This window comes from Phascolarctos cinereus, unplaced genomic scaffold (assembly GCF_003287225.1).
Source record: "Phascolarctos cinereus isolate Bilbo 61053 unplaced genomic scaffold, phaCin_HiC Scaffold_5;HRSCAF=322, whole genome shotgun sequence".
In the NCBI taxonomy this organism is placed as follows: domain Eukaryota; kingdom Metazoa; phylum Chordata; class Mammalia; order Diprotodontia; family Phascolarctidae; genus Phascolarctos; species Phascolarctos cinereus.
Window position 1 is genome coordinate 218,114,211 of NW_027555958.1, and position 15,589 is coordinate 218,129,799.

At 39.3% G+C, this 15,589-nt stretch overlaps 1 protein-coding gene across 1 annotated transcript; it reads right to left on the reverse strand.

Moving 5' to 3' along the window:
* Positions 1-11,252: 11,252 nt before the first annotated feature.
* IL17A (interleukin 17A) lies at positions 11,253-15,044 on the reverse strand. Its single transcript, XM_020993976.2, has 3 exons — positions 14,967-15,044; positions 12,218-12,420; positions 11,253-11,836 (listed from the first exon to the last, which is right to left on the reverse strand). Exons 1-3 carry the CDS (start codon positions 14,991-14,993, stop codon positions 11,605-11,607), a joined length of 462 nt encoding a protein of 153 aa, XP_020849635.1. The 5' UTR covers positions 14,994-15,044; the 3' UTR covers positions 11,253-11,604.
* Positions 15,045-15,589: the final 545 nt, after the last annotated feature.

Sequence of the window (15,589 nt, forward strand, 5' to 3'; positions counted from 1 at the left end):
ATCATTGCCATTCAAACTTCCCTATGTATCCTTGTGAACTGAAGCCCATAGTTCTTTCCATGGACTAGAGAGAAGATCTTCACGTATCAGGTTATCTCTAGAAAAGTATTTACTGTTGGGTACTATACTTGCAATTTCAGCAGTGACCACCAGCTGGCTACATTTGACTGTGTAGACTCAACACCAAGGCTTATCCACAGCAAGCAGAGAGCAATTCATGACTATATATTTGAATTTTTCAGCTGAGAGTTAGGTATCAGACTCACTGGGCTCTACTTTTATAATAAATCCAAAACAAAATTGATAGGAACCAGTGATCACTGTTACAGTGAGGGCCATTGAGTGTTTCTGTTTCTAAAAGAAATCGAGAAGAATAAGTTTTGAAAGCAAAAGCAGTCTATTCCTAGAACAACCAAATTGTGTTTAAATCCCACCCCTGATACTACTTAGGCTAGATTAGTTGGCCCTTCTAGCTCTAAATTTATGATCTCTTAAGCTAGAAAAGGGCAGCTAGGGGTTGCAGTGGATAGAATGGGCCCTGAGTCAGAAAAACTCACTTACCTAAGTTTAAATCTGGCCTTAGACACTTAATAGCTGTGTGACCCTGGACAAGTCACTTACCCTTTTTTGTCTCAGTTCCGTCATCTGTAAAATGAGCTGGAGAGGGAAATGGCAAACTACTCCAGTATTTTTGCCGAGAAGACCGCAAATGGGGTTAAGAAGAGTCAGATGTGACTGAACAGCAACAAAAGCTAGAAAAATTCTTTCTCAGGATCCTAAGTCCCATATGTTCCTAACCCAAGGCAGCCATTATAGAGATGGTGTCATTGAGGAAGAAATTCCTTCTTCCTTCTTGTCTACTTCAGAAGAAAGAGGCCAGAAAAGAGAGAGTGTGTATGATAGATAATTAATTGGACCCCTATTTTATTCCAATCAGTATTAATCAGTCTGATATGATTCCATAGGGGTAGTGATTATAAGTTCTGTATATTAGGCCTTAGAGCTGTGCACTGCAGATCATAAGTTCACTTGTTTAATCGTAAGAAGCTAACTAGAGGACCTTCAGCCTTTATTTTCCTCGTTATGGTGACCAAGCCCAGCATGGTGGAGGTGACTCACTTACAAGGAAAGCCCCCTAGTGATTTTTGTTGCCCCTCCATCCTTTGTCATTCCTCTATTGCCCAACATGGGGAGATGATCATGAGCAGTTGGCCAATGAGTGACCCTGGTTGCTGGCCTGTGATCTGCCTTTCTCGACCCATTGGACCATGTAGATGTTTTAACATCTGTTTATCAGTCCAGCCCATAGGTGTGCTCATCAGCTTGGCAGGACCTCTTGCAAGGTCAAGATAGGTCTGTTAAGGTCTACTCATTAGCCTATTTGCCAACCAATGGGATTCTGTATTTTGTGTAGACTCTCCTAGAAGATCAAGGCAAGGTCTATGCAGCAAAAAGACTGAATTTTTGGTCTGTTCCACTTGTATTGTCTAGGTATTGAGTACTATAAAACTAAAGCCCTGGAAGAAGGGGACATCTCGGAGGAAGAGCTAAGGTATACTTCATTACAGGAGACCATGGACCATTTAATAAAGAACCATTGGTTCGAAATTCTGCCTCAGTTTTTCTTATTATAGGTTGGACAATTTTAAACTCCACAGCTGGTCTGTCAGCTTGTTTTTACAGACTTTGCAGAAGTGTAACTCCTCTGAAAAGAGTCCATCCTCATGAATCCCATTCAGTCAGTCACCAAGAGTTTGGGCTGTCTTTTCAACACAGTGTTACTGAGCATGTCCATATTCCACCAGTAGATGATTGTCAGATACATAACAGTTTGACTGGAATATAGTGTTTGTGAAGAGAAGGCAATTAGGTGATAGAGTGGATAGAGTTCTGGATGTGGAGTCAGAAACATCTGAGGTCAAATCCAGCCTCACACATTTACTGGCTGTGTGATCCTGGGCAAATCATTTAACCTCTATCTGCCTCAGTTTCTTTTTCCTGTAAAAAAGAATGGGGATAATAATAGTACCTACCTCCCAAGATTATTGTGAGGAAAAAAATAGATAATATTTGTAAAGCACCTTGTAAATTAAGGGGTGCTGTATTATCATTATAATTGTAATTATTATAAGTAGTATGAAATAAGGCTGGTCAGAGGAACCAAAGGGTAGATCTTTGTGGACCCTAATTGTCATACGATATATCAGCTATCCCTCTTAGCATTTTGGCATAGGCAGTATACCTTTGTCCAAATCATTGTTAAAATATTAAATAACACATGGCCAACCACAGATCCTTGGGGTACTCCACTGGAGACTTGTCAAGTTGACACTGTACTGTTAAACTGTGGCTCTCTGAGTTCACCCTTTTGAGTTCTGAATCCACCTGATTGTATTATATACAGATTATTCCATACTTCTCCATCTACTCCCCAAGACAATATGAGATTCTTTATTAAATACTTTGCTAAAATCCGGATAAGTTATAATTATCTTATGATTTGAGTTTAGTAATTCTGTCCAAAAAAGGAAATGAGGCTAAACTCCAGTGGTTCCTCATCATCTCCAGAAGCAAATACAAAATACTCTGGCATTCAAAGTCCTTCATAATTTAGCCCCTTTCTACCTTTCCAGCCTTCTTATACTTTACTCCCCAACACTTACTCTTTGATCAATGTCACTGGCCTCCATGTTGGTCCATGAGCAAGGTACTCTATCTTTCGGCTCTAGGCATTTTCTCTAGCATTTCTCTTGTCATTTTCCATGCCTTGGAGCACTCTCCCTCCTCATTCCTAAAATATCACCATCTACAGGAAATCTTTCCCACCTCCTCTTTATTCTAGGGCCTTTCTTCAGTTAATTATTTCCTGTTTATTCTATACATAGCTTGTTGTCCCCCTCATTAGATTGTGGGCTCCTTGAGGGGAGGGACTATCTTTTGCCTCTTTTTATATCCCCAATAATTCCTGGTATTTAGTAGGTGCTTAATAAATGCTTACTGACTGACTCATTGAGTGACTAATCTGTCATGACCTATTCTTGAGAAAGTCATCTTGGCTTTTCCTAACTATTGCTTCCATTTCAAGACATTTACTAACCATCTCTTGGATGATTCTTTCTAGGATTTTTGCAGGAATTGAAATCAAGTTTATTAGTTTATAGTTTGCAGACTGTTTTCTTTACTTTCTTGATGAATTGTGACCATATCTGCCCCTTTCCCAGTTTTCCCATTTTCAGTGACCTTTCACATTTAGTGGCTAATCAATTTTTCAGTATTCAAGGATATAGTTCACCTGGGCCACGTGTCTTGGATTCATTCAAAGTAGCTAAACATTTTCTTACTATCTCCTTACTTCTCTTAGCTCTCAACTCACTGTTAGTCATTTTTACTCAGTCCTTTCCAGTGCAAAAGACATACTCTCTGGCAGAGACCTTATTACTGTGCCTCAAATGCTATCTTGCCTTAGAGCTTCCTGAGCTCCTGAGGCTTCTTCACCTGGAACATCTCTCTGCCTTCTCCTATTTGTGCGTTCCTCCTGACCTCAGCTGAAGGGCTCAGGTGGGAAAAACTTCATTCTCCCCCTTACTCTGCTTCTAACTTTCCAGACTTCAACACCACGGCCCTGTAGCAACTAGCTTCCCCCTCATTCCCCTTTTCAACACTCTTTTTATGGGTTGTGTTTCATCTTTAGAATGTAAGCTCTTTGAGGGAAAGGACTGTCTTTTTGCTTGTATTTGAATCCTTAGTCCTTAGCACAGTGCCTGGCACTCAGTAGGTGCTTAATAAATGCTTAATTATAAGAGGCAGCTAGGTAGTGCCTTGTACAAGAGTGAATTAGAGGAACTTGAGTTCAAATTTGACCTTTGACCCTGTATGACCCTGGACAAGTCGCTTAACTTCTCAGCCTCAGTGTCCTCTGCTAAACCTATCTGACAGGTAGGTTGTGAGTAGTGGTATGCTAGAGCCAGCTTGTACTAGCTCTCACAATGTTCATAATGAATGTTAAATTTTCAGTGTGGAAACTGGCAAATGCTACAAATCATGGCTTGATTTATTGTTTTATTGATTATTTAGACTTAAGTGATGGAGAAAATTTTAATAATGCAGATTAAACTTAAAAGTGTGTTGTGTTGGGGCAGCTAGGTGGTGCAATTAGTAGAGTACCAGCCCTGGAGTTGGAGTTAAAATCCTGCCTTAGACACTTACTAGCTGTATATCATCTTGGGCAAGCCACTTAACTCTGGTTCCCTCAAACAAACAGAAAAAATGTGTGGTGTAATTCTTCTTCCTCCCTAAAGAATCGGTTTGTTAAACATTTACTAGCACACCACTGATTGTGAGAATCAAATAAGATAACATACATAAAACACTTTGCACATCTTAAAGTGCTGTATAAATGTTAAATTATTGTAGCAATGAATAAGTTAAACAAAATCATTTTAAAATTAAATAAAAACCATTATTTATAAAATTAGAATTAATAAAAAAAAAGAACAAATGTTGCTGCCGTGCAAAAATAAGAGTTGAACATTTATTTATTATACATCTTTTTGTTAGTTTTATCATCATCCTATCCACCCCATGGACCTATCCCTGCTTTGATCCTCTTTCTGCCAATGTAACAAAAAACACCTTTTTGTTATCCTTAGCTTCCCTTGCCAGTCTCAGCTCATTCTGCACTTTAGACCTCCTGTTATTATTATTATTATTATTATTATTTTTAGGCAATTGGGGTTAAGTGACTTGCCCAGGGTCACACAGCTAATAAGTGTCAAGTGTTTGGTCTGAGGCTGGATTTGAACTCAGGTCCTCCTGACTTCAGGGCCAGTGCACTATCCACTGCACCACTTAGCAGCCCCCTCCTATTATTACTTTTAAAGGCCTGTGCCATGCTCTTCTATTTATCTTCTCTGGCTTCCATCTTATGTACATGTCTTCTAAAAGTCTAGGTTGGTCACTGAGTTCTTTATGCATCCATATTGACCTTTTTCAGACATTGCTCTTTTCCCTCCTCTTTGGGATTGCTTTTTTTTGTGTGTCTTTAAAATTTCTTTTTTGAATTTCCCTTTTTGACTTTTCCATATAGAAATTTAATCCACAGGATCTATTTATCTTTCTGTAGAATTTTTTGAAATCTCTTGTCTTAAAATCTAGAGTGCATATCAGATTATGTCTGACTTTTCTCTCTTTTATCACAATCTCTAAATGAGCTACTTGTTCCTATGGCTCTCACCATTTCCATATAAGTCATCAGTTCTTCCCTGTTAGGATGACTCAGATCTAGTACAGAATTCCCTCTTATTTTTTCTTCCATTTTTGAAGAGTGAAATTATTAAAGCAAACTAAGAAATTATTAGTTGCTTGACTTTTAGCAGAGAGCTCCAGGAGATGCTAAATTTAGGGATTTGTATTTAATCCTAGAAGCAAAGGTGAGCCATAGACAGTTTCTGAGTAGAGTAGTCTCATGGTGAGACCTCTAAGGCCCTAGCAAGCTTATTTTGTAAGCTGTATAAGGCTTCTTTGGAAAGGAGGAAGAGACTAGAAACACGAAGATGAATTGTATGGCTATTACAATAGGTCAGGCACAAGGTAATTGAGGCCAAAACCAGGTGGGTGAATATATTTGTGGAGTGAAGGTGATGGGTACCAGAGAGGTTGTAGAGGAAGAATTTGTAAGATTTGGCAACTGATTGGATGGATGTGGCTGATGGAAAAGCAATAGCTGAGAATGATCCGGGGCAGTGCAGTGGATAGAGCACTGGGCCTGGAGTCAGTAGGACCTGAGTTCAAATCCGGCCTCAGACCAGTCACTTGATACTTATTAGCTGTGTGACCCTGGGCAAGTCACTTGACCCCAATTGACTCACCAAAAAAAAAAAAAAAGAATGATTCAGAGGTTATAAATCTGGGAAGGATGGCGGAAACTAAAATCAGAATAGAGATGTTTGGAAGAGGGTCTGATTTAGGGGAAAGTTGAGTTTGAGATACTAGTGGGCATCCAGGAGATGTCAAGCAAATAGTTGGTGATGTACAACTGCAGCTCAGGAGAGAAATTAGGGCTGGATATATAGATTTGGGAGTCTTCTACATAGAACTCATGGGAACAACTGAGCCCAATGAGGGAGAGAATGTAATGAGAGAAAAGAGCCTAGGACAGAGCCCTGTGAGATGCCGGGTTTAGATGTGAAATAGTTGATTGGAAGATTTAGCAAAGGAAGCTGAGAAGTAATCAGTAGTTAGGATGCAGAGGGAAATTACAAGACAGGTTCTGAATGCCTTGAATTTGACCAGGAGGCCAATAGATGACTTTGACCTGGACTTGGACAGGATGAAATAGATTAAAAGATTAAACCTCACAGGAGAAGAGGTTGTTGAGTGATGGTGAAAGAAGGAAGATTTGGAAGTGGCAGGAGGAGCAAAGAGTATGCTGATTCTTCCTCTTGGTCTTGGTTGAGAGAATGAGCAACAGTGAACATCGGGAGAGGGCAGGCAGTGACTTCTAGAGAGAGACAGGTTTCAAAGAAAATGGAAAGAATGTTAAAAAAAAAAGAGATTTAAGATGAAGAAGAGAAATACAAAGCAGATATTAATAACCGTGGGGTATACCTGTGTTATTTCCAAAGTTTGCTGTAAACTGAATTTGTTACATGACATTTCTAATTTACTTACATTATTTGAATATTGTTTTAGAAAATATTTTGTTTCCTGGATGTAGATTCTTGTAACTTTACAATATGTTTGAGGCAGAGTAGATCGATGTTAGATATTCTGTGAAAGTATTATGCTAGAGGGGTAGAGGGCTGGTAATTAAGAACTTTTTCTTTTTTAAAGTGGCAGGTAGGTAACTTGAACCAGCATGGAGTCAGGGTAGAGTGTTTTCTCTTCCTCCACCAGGATCAGGTGCCAGGGAGAGCTGATTATGAGAATGGAAGAGGTCACCAGTTTGAGGTAAAAATTCATAAAACTTGGCATTAAATTCAGTTGGGCTACAAATTAAACACTGAATTTGTAAAAGCCCACACTTAACAAAACTACAAGGCTACACTTGAAAGAGGTCACAACGGGCTAATTGAGAGGACGAGATTTACATGTCACAGAGATTCTGAATCTGGGAGATTCTTCCACAAATAGAATCTTTTTGGGGAGTAGGTTTTAAAGACTCTGTATTCCCTTTCCCCTCTCATTTGGTTTTTTATCTCAAGAATATAAAAAGTCTTTCTTTAATAATTTCTTGGCTTGCTTTAATAATTTCACCCTCAAAAAGTGGAGGAACAAATAAAGGGGAATTCTATACTGGACCTGATTCATCCTAACAGGTAAGATCTGGTTGCAGGTATGGAAATGACGAGAGCTGGCTTCTGGCTGCAGACCCAGAACAAATTCTCAGCCCTGGAACACTAGGTCCCTTCTTGATCTCTGTTGAGGTCTGATTTCCTCTAACCATTCTCACCTACTTCTACCTTTTTCTGGATGCCACTGGGCTGTTCCATATATCTTCCTTTAAAACACGATGGAATGTTTTACCCACCCCTCTCCTTCCTGATCCTCCTCTTCAGCCACATTCAACAAATATTTGTTAAGCATCTAGTGTGTGAAAACAGGGGTAGGTGGTGGCTCAGTGGGCAGAGTACTGAGCTTGGAGTCAGGAAGACCTGAGTTCAAATCCAGCCTCAGACACTTCCTACTTCTGTTACCCTTGGCAAGTCACTTAATCTCTGATTGTCTGACAAAATGGATTCACTGGAGAAGGAAATGGCAAACTGCTCCAGTATCTCTGCCAAGAAAACCCCAAATGGGGTCACAAAAGAATCAGAAATGACTGAACAACAACAAAGTGTGAAAACCATTTTGCTGGGTCTTAGCAGAAGAGATATAAAATTTAGATAAGATGTGTTTCTACTCTTAAGGGACTTATAGCTCAACAGTGAAAGAAGACACCAACCGAAATGACTATTATATTGCATGTTACATGGCAAGTGTATCTGAGAGATGTAAAACAAAGAGATACATGAGGTCTGTAAGGGGAATATCATTACTAAGTGAGGTGGGAGGAAAGGGAGAGAAAGGAAGGCTGCATGGAAGAAGTGATCTTTAAGTTAACTTTAAAGGATAGATAATAATTCAGTGGGTGAAAAGATATGAGGGATGGCATTCCAGACCCAGGGACCAGTTAGGTAGGGGAGAGGCAGGTTACAGGACTGTGTGGCTTTGGGAGAAAATAGCTAGGACTTTAAAGTGAGAGCTACACATTCCTAATAGTGGTATGCATTTTTTTTTCACTTGTAAATAATTCTGACCTTGAGCTATTCTCAGGCATTTTGTAAACTTTCTGGGATATAGGTTTGGAAATGAATTGGAAAGAGGGTGCTGAAGAGTTAGGAGAGGGTCTTTTCCCAGAATCATTGCCTGGAAAGGAGTAAGAGATTCCATCTAAAGTTGTGAGGATAAAAATAGGTAATATTTGTATTATTTGTAATTGACCAGTAGGGAGCCTGCTAGTTAAATCTGTAGATGATACAAAGCTGAGTTAAACCGAGTTCTGACTCCCAAAGATCCAATAATGGACCAAATGGGATGATCAGCCATTTGTTAAGCACCTATTGGGTACCATGCACTGTGCAAATTGTTGGGATTACAAAGAAAGACCGAAGATAATCCTTGCTCACAATGAAATGGGTAACATAAAATTCAATAAGGATACAAGTAAAACTGTACAATTGGTTAAAAAAAATCTGCCTCACAGAAGTCCAGGATGAGGGAGGCATGGCTAGAAAGCAGAAGAGTTCCTTTGAAAAAATATATGGGGTTTTTAGTGCAGAGCAAGGTCAACATTCATCAGCAGAACAACATGAGACTGAAAAAGCTAATGATGTCCTAGGCTGTATTTAGAGTCTAGAAAATAGTAGGTAATTGTTACATTATATTCCACCTTGGTCAAGTCCCATTTGGACCAGTGTCTTTGATTCTGGGCACCACATTTCATGAGAGACTGCCTGGAATATGTCTTAAATAGGGAGACCAGGATGAGGAAGAGTAGAGTCTATACCATAGGAGTACTGGTTGTACAATATTAATAACGATAATAATAGCCAACATTTGTAGAGTCCTTTTAAGGTTTGTATAGGAATTTACATATGTTATTTGATCCTCACAAGGACTTTGTGAGGTCAGTGCTATTATTATCCACATAACAATCTGTCTGTCTGTCTATCAATCAACCTATCCCTATCTACCTATCTCTATCAGTCTCTCTCTCGCTCTCTTTCTCTCTCTCTCTCTCTCTCTCTCTCTCTCTCTCTCTCTGAGAGAGGTTCAAGTGACATGTCCAAGGTCATACAATTGGTAAGTTCTTGAGGTAGTATTTGAAATAAGGTCATCCTGACTTCAACTTCAGCACTTTTGCCTACTGTACCACCATTTTAGTATAGTCTAGAGAATAGAAGATTTAGTGGAGACTTGATAAATGTCTTGAAGTATCTGAAGCACTGTCATATTAGAAGAGAGATTAGAATTGTTCTGCTTTGTCCCAGAAGGTAGCACTTAGTAACCTAGGATATAAGTTGCAGAGAGATGGATTTGGGAGACAACATGTAAACAATATAAACGGACAAGATAGAGTCATGGAGATAGAGATAATCTCAAAGGAAAGACATCAATGAGAAATAGCACCAGGAAAGGCTTCTTGCAGAAGATGGGACTATAGATGAGACTTGAAGGAAACCAGAGAAGCTCAAGGTGGAAAAGAGGAGAAAGAGAAAGAGAGAGAGAGAGAGAGAGAGAGAGAGAGAGAGAGAGAGAGAGAGAGAGAGAGAGAGAGAGAGAGAGAGATAAATGGGGAATAGCCAGTGGGACCTTTGCTGCCCATCTGGTACTCACTACCATGGAGACTCTTTTGGTCATATTTTAGGGGAAGTCTCTTGTCTCCCTGGATCTGACAATGGAGTGCTATTTTTCAGCCTCATTGTTAAGTTTATTTTTTCATTTTTTTGTTCCTTTTGCCTGTCAAAGTTTCTTTAGCTTGGTGGTGATCAGATAATTTATTATTCAGAATAGACACTTGGCCTTGGGTGGGGCAAAGTGCCATGAACTTATTCAAAGTGGTAGTATACAATAAAAAGAACTCCATAAAAAGATGACTTTCCTTTTTTTGGGGGGGTGGTTAAAAACAAAAAGAAATTTAAAGCTGGTCACAATCTGACTGGAGTCTTCCTTCTTAGACTTATTTTACATTATTCTCTTTCATGTACTCTGCAGAACAGAATCTACAGAGTACATACATATATATATATATATACACACATACACACATACATGCATTTACATATATGTATGTGTATATGTATATTTGTGTATGTATGTATACATGTGTGTGTATATATATATGTGTGTATCCATATCCATATGCACATCTATATCCATATCTATATCTATATCTCCACCTCTTTACCTCTGCAAGCTGTCCCCATGCTTAGAGCCCCTAACTCCCTTTAAGGCTCAGCTCTCATGCCATTTCCGAAGGAAAGCCCTACCTGATCCCTCTCATTGTTAATGCTCTGTACTCATTGCAACCTCCCTTCCCCCCAAAAAACGTAAACTACTTAGAGGACAGAAATCCCCCTTCTTTTTTTGGTTTGTGTCTTTAGCACCTAGCAAAGTCCCTTGTACATAATAGTTGTATAATAAAAGCTTATTGAAAATTATTAGATAGGGAAGAATATAGCAGGTAGAATTGAGTTTAAGTAATTTAAGAAAAAAATGGAAACAGGCTTTTTCTTGCAAACTTTTATTCATCATATAGTAATTACAAGGTGGTGAGTTGAACACAGAATTAGGCTTGGTGTCTATCTTATGAAAATAATATCAATATCTGGTAAACTTAAATTAATAAATATGAAGCTAAATTCAGCAAACGTTTTCAGTCCAATAGGGAACATTGATGTATCCTTAGAAGCTACGAAGGAGAAAAAATTCTCCATTCCAAAAGAGGGAAGATGAATTCATCCTACTCTCTAGTTCTTGGGGTCATTTGACCACAGGATACTAGGATCAGACTGAGAGCTGAAGGTGACTTCAGACAGCTAGTCCAGTCACAGATTTAGAACCAGGAGATAGGCTTCCCTTAGTGAATCTAAGAATCAGACTGTTTCATTTCTCTCTGTAAACTAAGGCAATATAAATAGATCCATAAATAATTCATATAAATATAGGTTTTACCTTTTTAAATAATAAAAAATAATCATATTCAGGGCAAAAAATGTTAAAAAAAATAATGGGAGCTCTCAGCAAATTGAGACTTCTTCTTTCAATAGTCTAAGGATATACAACCAATTTCAAAGAAAAATCCTAAAAATCAAATTAAAAGCCAACATGAGCTCATAATTTAAAGTCATAGAGACAGCAGGTGTTCTGGTCCTTATGTCTGAAAAAAAAGTTTGAAGTTAGATCAGATTGAATGTCCTTTGGATTCTATATAGAATTTGGTCTGAAACCCGATTGCACCCTGAGGGTTTGCTTGTGGCTAAAGGAGGTATCTGTTGCGGGAAGCCAAGTTCTAGGATGCCTCGCTGCCTCTGAGGCATCCTCCGATGAGCTGACCCTCAGCTTTCAGGACACTGTGCGTGGGGTGACGCAGGTGCAGCCCACAGTCACCAGAATCTTCTCCAATTGGAAGGAAGTGGAGCAGTTTGGGAACTGTCTACGGAGGACCAAAATCTCTTGCTGGATTTCGACGGAGTTCACGTGGTGGTCCACTTTCCCCTCGGCATTGATGCAGCCTGAATGACGGCACCTAGCCTCCCAGATTGTGCGGGGCAGTCTGTTGGCATCCTCATTAGGGCTAGAGAAGAAAACAAAGATAATGTGATCTCTTGGGGAAGCATAAAAATGATCAGAGTGTGAACGCAAAAGGGGAAGACTTTTTAAAGGGGACAAATTCCAGACACTGGAAGTTTCTAATCAGTTTTAGAAAACATCATCTAGGTATTACTTTAAAAGAGTCTTATAAGTTTCTGCATGCTGAAAAACACCACCCATTTTCTCTACTTCTATTCCACAGTGACCAAAGAAAATGAAATGAGCCTAAGCCATAGTAGAAGGGATTTAGGTTAGAGACAAGGGTCTCCTCTCTTAGAGGAGAGCAATACATTTAGTATAAGACCAAGGACCACTCTGACAGGGGGGTTGTGATGGTGGTGGGGGTTGGGAGTGTCTTACTTACACCATATCCCAAGGAGAGGTGGAGCGGTTCTTGTAATCGGGGGATATCTTTGAGCCTTGGTTTCGATTAATGATATTCACGTTGACCCTCACACTGTGAGAAGAATCATTCCCTTCAGCTTTCGGACAGCCTGACCTCTTTGGCATTGAGACTCCTGTCTTCATCATGACCACCAGAATCAGCAACAGCAGCAGTGACTTGAACTGGAGGAGAAAAAGGGAGAGAAGCACGAGAAAGAGAGGATAAATACATGATTTGGATGACTAGAAGAATACTCATGATCATAAGGATGTCAATGCCATGGGAAGAGTTACAAAAACTTTTCAGGTAAGTGAGGAAACAAAACTAAACAAAACAAAAAATGGTTTAAGGGACCACAGACTTTCCTTCCATATTTTCTATTCTTCTAGTGATGACGATGAAGGCATCTGTTGGTGGCCTGAAGAATAGCCCGATGACAGCCTATTTTGTGATTTTAAGTGGAATTCTTACTTGCTTATTTCAGTTACTGAGTTGGGGGAGGTGGTGTCTGTGTTAATTTGAATGGCTGAGGTATATTGTCAAACATATAATAGAGTCATAGCTTCTGGCTTCATTTTTCTAGAGGAAAGCAAAGGCCTGGGGAAGTGAAATTAAAGCAAGGCAGTGTGGTACAGTGGGAAGAGCTCTAGCTCTAGAGTTAGAGAAAGGTTCAAATCTTATCTCTGATGCTTACTACCTCTATAGTGTTGGCCTATCACTTAACTTTCCTGGGTCTGTTTCTTCATCTGTACAGTTAGGGTGTTAGGTTAAATGGCATGTACAATCCCTTTCAGATCTATATCTGTGATCCATTTACTCGACATTAAACTGAGGCTATACCTACATTACTTTTCATCAGACCTACTGAAAGAGGAAAATATTGGCTAAGTTACAGGTCATTTTGACATGGTAATACTGAACGATTGGTTTAACTGAATTAATTGGACTATCTGGCTATTGAGATGTTACAAACACCAACCTGGGATTCAGACTGTACCTATAACTATAAAACCCCAAAGGATCAGCACAATTGTTAACCTGATAGTTTTGACTTCATAGCTAATTCAGATTTTAGGATGGCTATATGTAACTTATCTTGCCATATTAGATAAAAAAGAATCATCCTCAGAATAATCTGTTGGTTGGCTCAATTATTGGATCCAGTTTGGGGGACTTTCAGATCAGCATGCTCATCTTTATGTGAAGAAATGACACCTATACTTCTGCGAAGTTGCATATACAACTCTCATCCTTCCTTGTAGAATATTGGGAAGACCATTGTATTCTCCCCTTTATGAAATTCTTGAAGCATCTTGGAAGTCAAGACTACAGAAAACAACAATGGTATTCTTATTAAGAGTCTGGAGTCAGAGGGCATGGATTCAAATCCAACCTCTACCCCTTACTATATATGCAACCTTGGGAAAACACTTCATCTCCCTGGGCCTCAGTTTCCTCATCTATAAAATGAGATGTTGAAATAGATGGCCTCTAAGACACCTTCTTGCCCTAGATTTATAATCATAAGATCCTACTGGCAATTCTGGATAATTCTGGATAATTGCTATATTGTCATGTGCTAAGTCATGGGAAGAGTTCCAACAATTTTGCAAATGAATTTTTAAAAAAGCTTTAAGCTCACCAAAATACTAACAAACTATAAATTTTCCTTTATCCTAGTGATGATGCCTAGTCATTAATTTGTCTTAGTGGTTAAATTGCTTTTGAATAACAAAGCTTATGATTTCTATTTCATTTTAAGGTTTGCAAAGCTTTTCCCTTACCATATCCCTCTGAAAAGGATGTGTAAGTATATTCAACACAAGAAGAATGAGGTTCAATGGGCTTAAGCAAATTTCCCATGGTCACACAACTAGAAGATGTCAGAGTCTAATCTCCTCAAACCCAGGTGTCCTGATGCCAAGTCTAGTACTCATTCTGTTGTACTTCACCTGACTCTTTCCCCAGAGATTTCTCATTCTATGGGGGAAATACAACATGCACATAAGTACAGTACAAAGAAAATGGAGTGGTAGAGAGCAGTAACAACTTAGTGGGTTGGGACTAGTTTTACTGAGGAGGTAAAAGTGAGGAAGTGAGCTCAGGAGACTCCCAAGTTGCACCCTGAAGGAAGAAAAGGGCTTCTGAGAGGTAGAGATGAGAAGACAGTCCATTCCAGGCATGGGGAATAGCTTGTGCCACTGCATGGAAGTGGGTGCTAGAGTGTCAAATTCAGGGAACTAATACCCAATGAACTGAACATAGAGCTTTACCTAGCTATTTGGAATTTGAGTATGTGTGTGGGAACACACAACCATAACTATCTTTATATTTGTAGTATCAAGAATACAATGGAAGAGGCTAGAAAGCTCAGGAGGGCACACTTCAAAGGCCCTTTGTAGATAGGATGACCCATTTTAAAGGCAAGTACAGCCGCAGAAGTATCATATTAAAGTTCTCTCTGCAACCTGAGAGCAAGATACTGTGACATGATATGACACATCCCATGTGGTTTAGCTTAGGGCATAGGTCTCTTTCAGTTTTAATCTAATTCTTCATGTTGATCATTATTTCATCCCCATAGCTTACAACCGACTGCATTTCCCATCCAAAGTACATCTTATTCTTTCATCTGCCACAGAAAGCGGTCAATATTCCTGCATGCCCAGGCTAGAAGTATTTTCTGGGCCTTCCCAAAGAAAGACGTTCAGGTTATTGCTGTACTCACCCCTGGCAAGTTGCTTGGAGAAGACATGGTGGCTTCTCTTCCTCAGTCTGGGATTGATGGGTATGTGTCTGCTGAGAGGCTGACGATGTATAGTGCTGTCATTTCACCTTAGCTTTTTATAGCATGTCACTCTTCTTGCCTGTCATTTGTGGTTAGGCTGACTTGACAGTATTTAGTTGAAAAATTCCATTCACTAAGCAGGTCAAATTGTATGATGGAAAGAAATAATTCATTGTTCACCCTGAGTAATACGCATAGTAACCAATATGATCATCATTTGCAGAGCTGGAAGGGACCATAGAAATCATTTATTCCAACCCCCTTTTTTTTTTTTGGCATGTGAGGAGAGCAAGACTAAGTTCAATAAAATAATATCTTATAATTACAACCAACATTTTTATGTCACTTTAATGTATATCAAATGGTTTCCCTGTCATAGCCATGGTGAGTAGTTGGTACAAGTTTGGAAAGGGACTTGGCATCAGGAAAGACCTGGATTTGAATCTTGACACTGACTTTCATTGTGATGTTGGGCAAGTAAATTAACTTCTCAAAGCCTTAGTTTTCCCATCTGTAAAGTGGGGGTAATGATGCTCATACTACCTAGATCTCGTGTTGTTATG

Bases quoted from the DNA above. Each gene is read 5' to 3' on its own strand.
- IL17A (XM_020993976.2), bottom strand. From the start codon at position 14,993: ATGTCTTCTCCAAGCAACTTGCCAGGG. The intron at 12,421-14,966 runs GTGAGTACAGCA...TTTCTCCTCCAG, and splicing joins CTCCAAGCAACTTGCCAGGG to TTCAAGTCACTGCTGCTGTT. The intron at 11,837-12,217 runs GTAAGTAAGACA...TTTCTTCTCTAG, and splicing joins ACCTCTCCTTGGGATATGGT to CCCTAATGAGGATGCCAACA.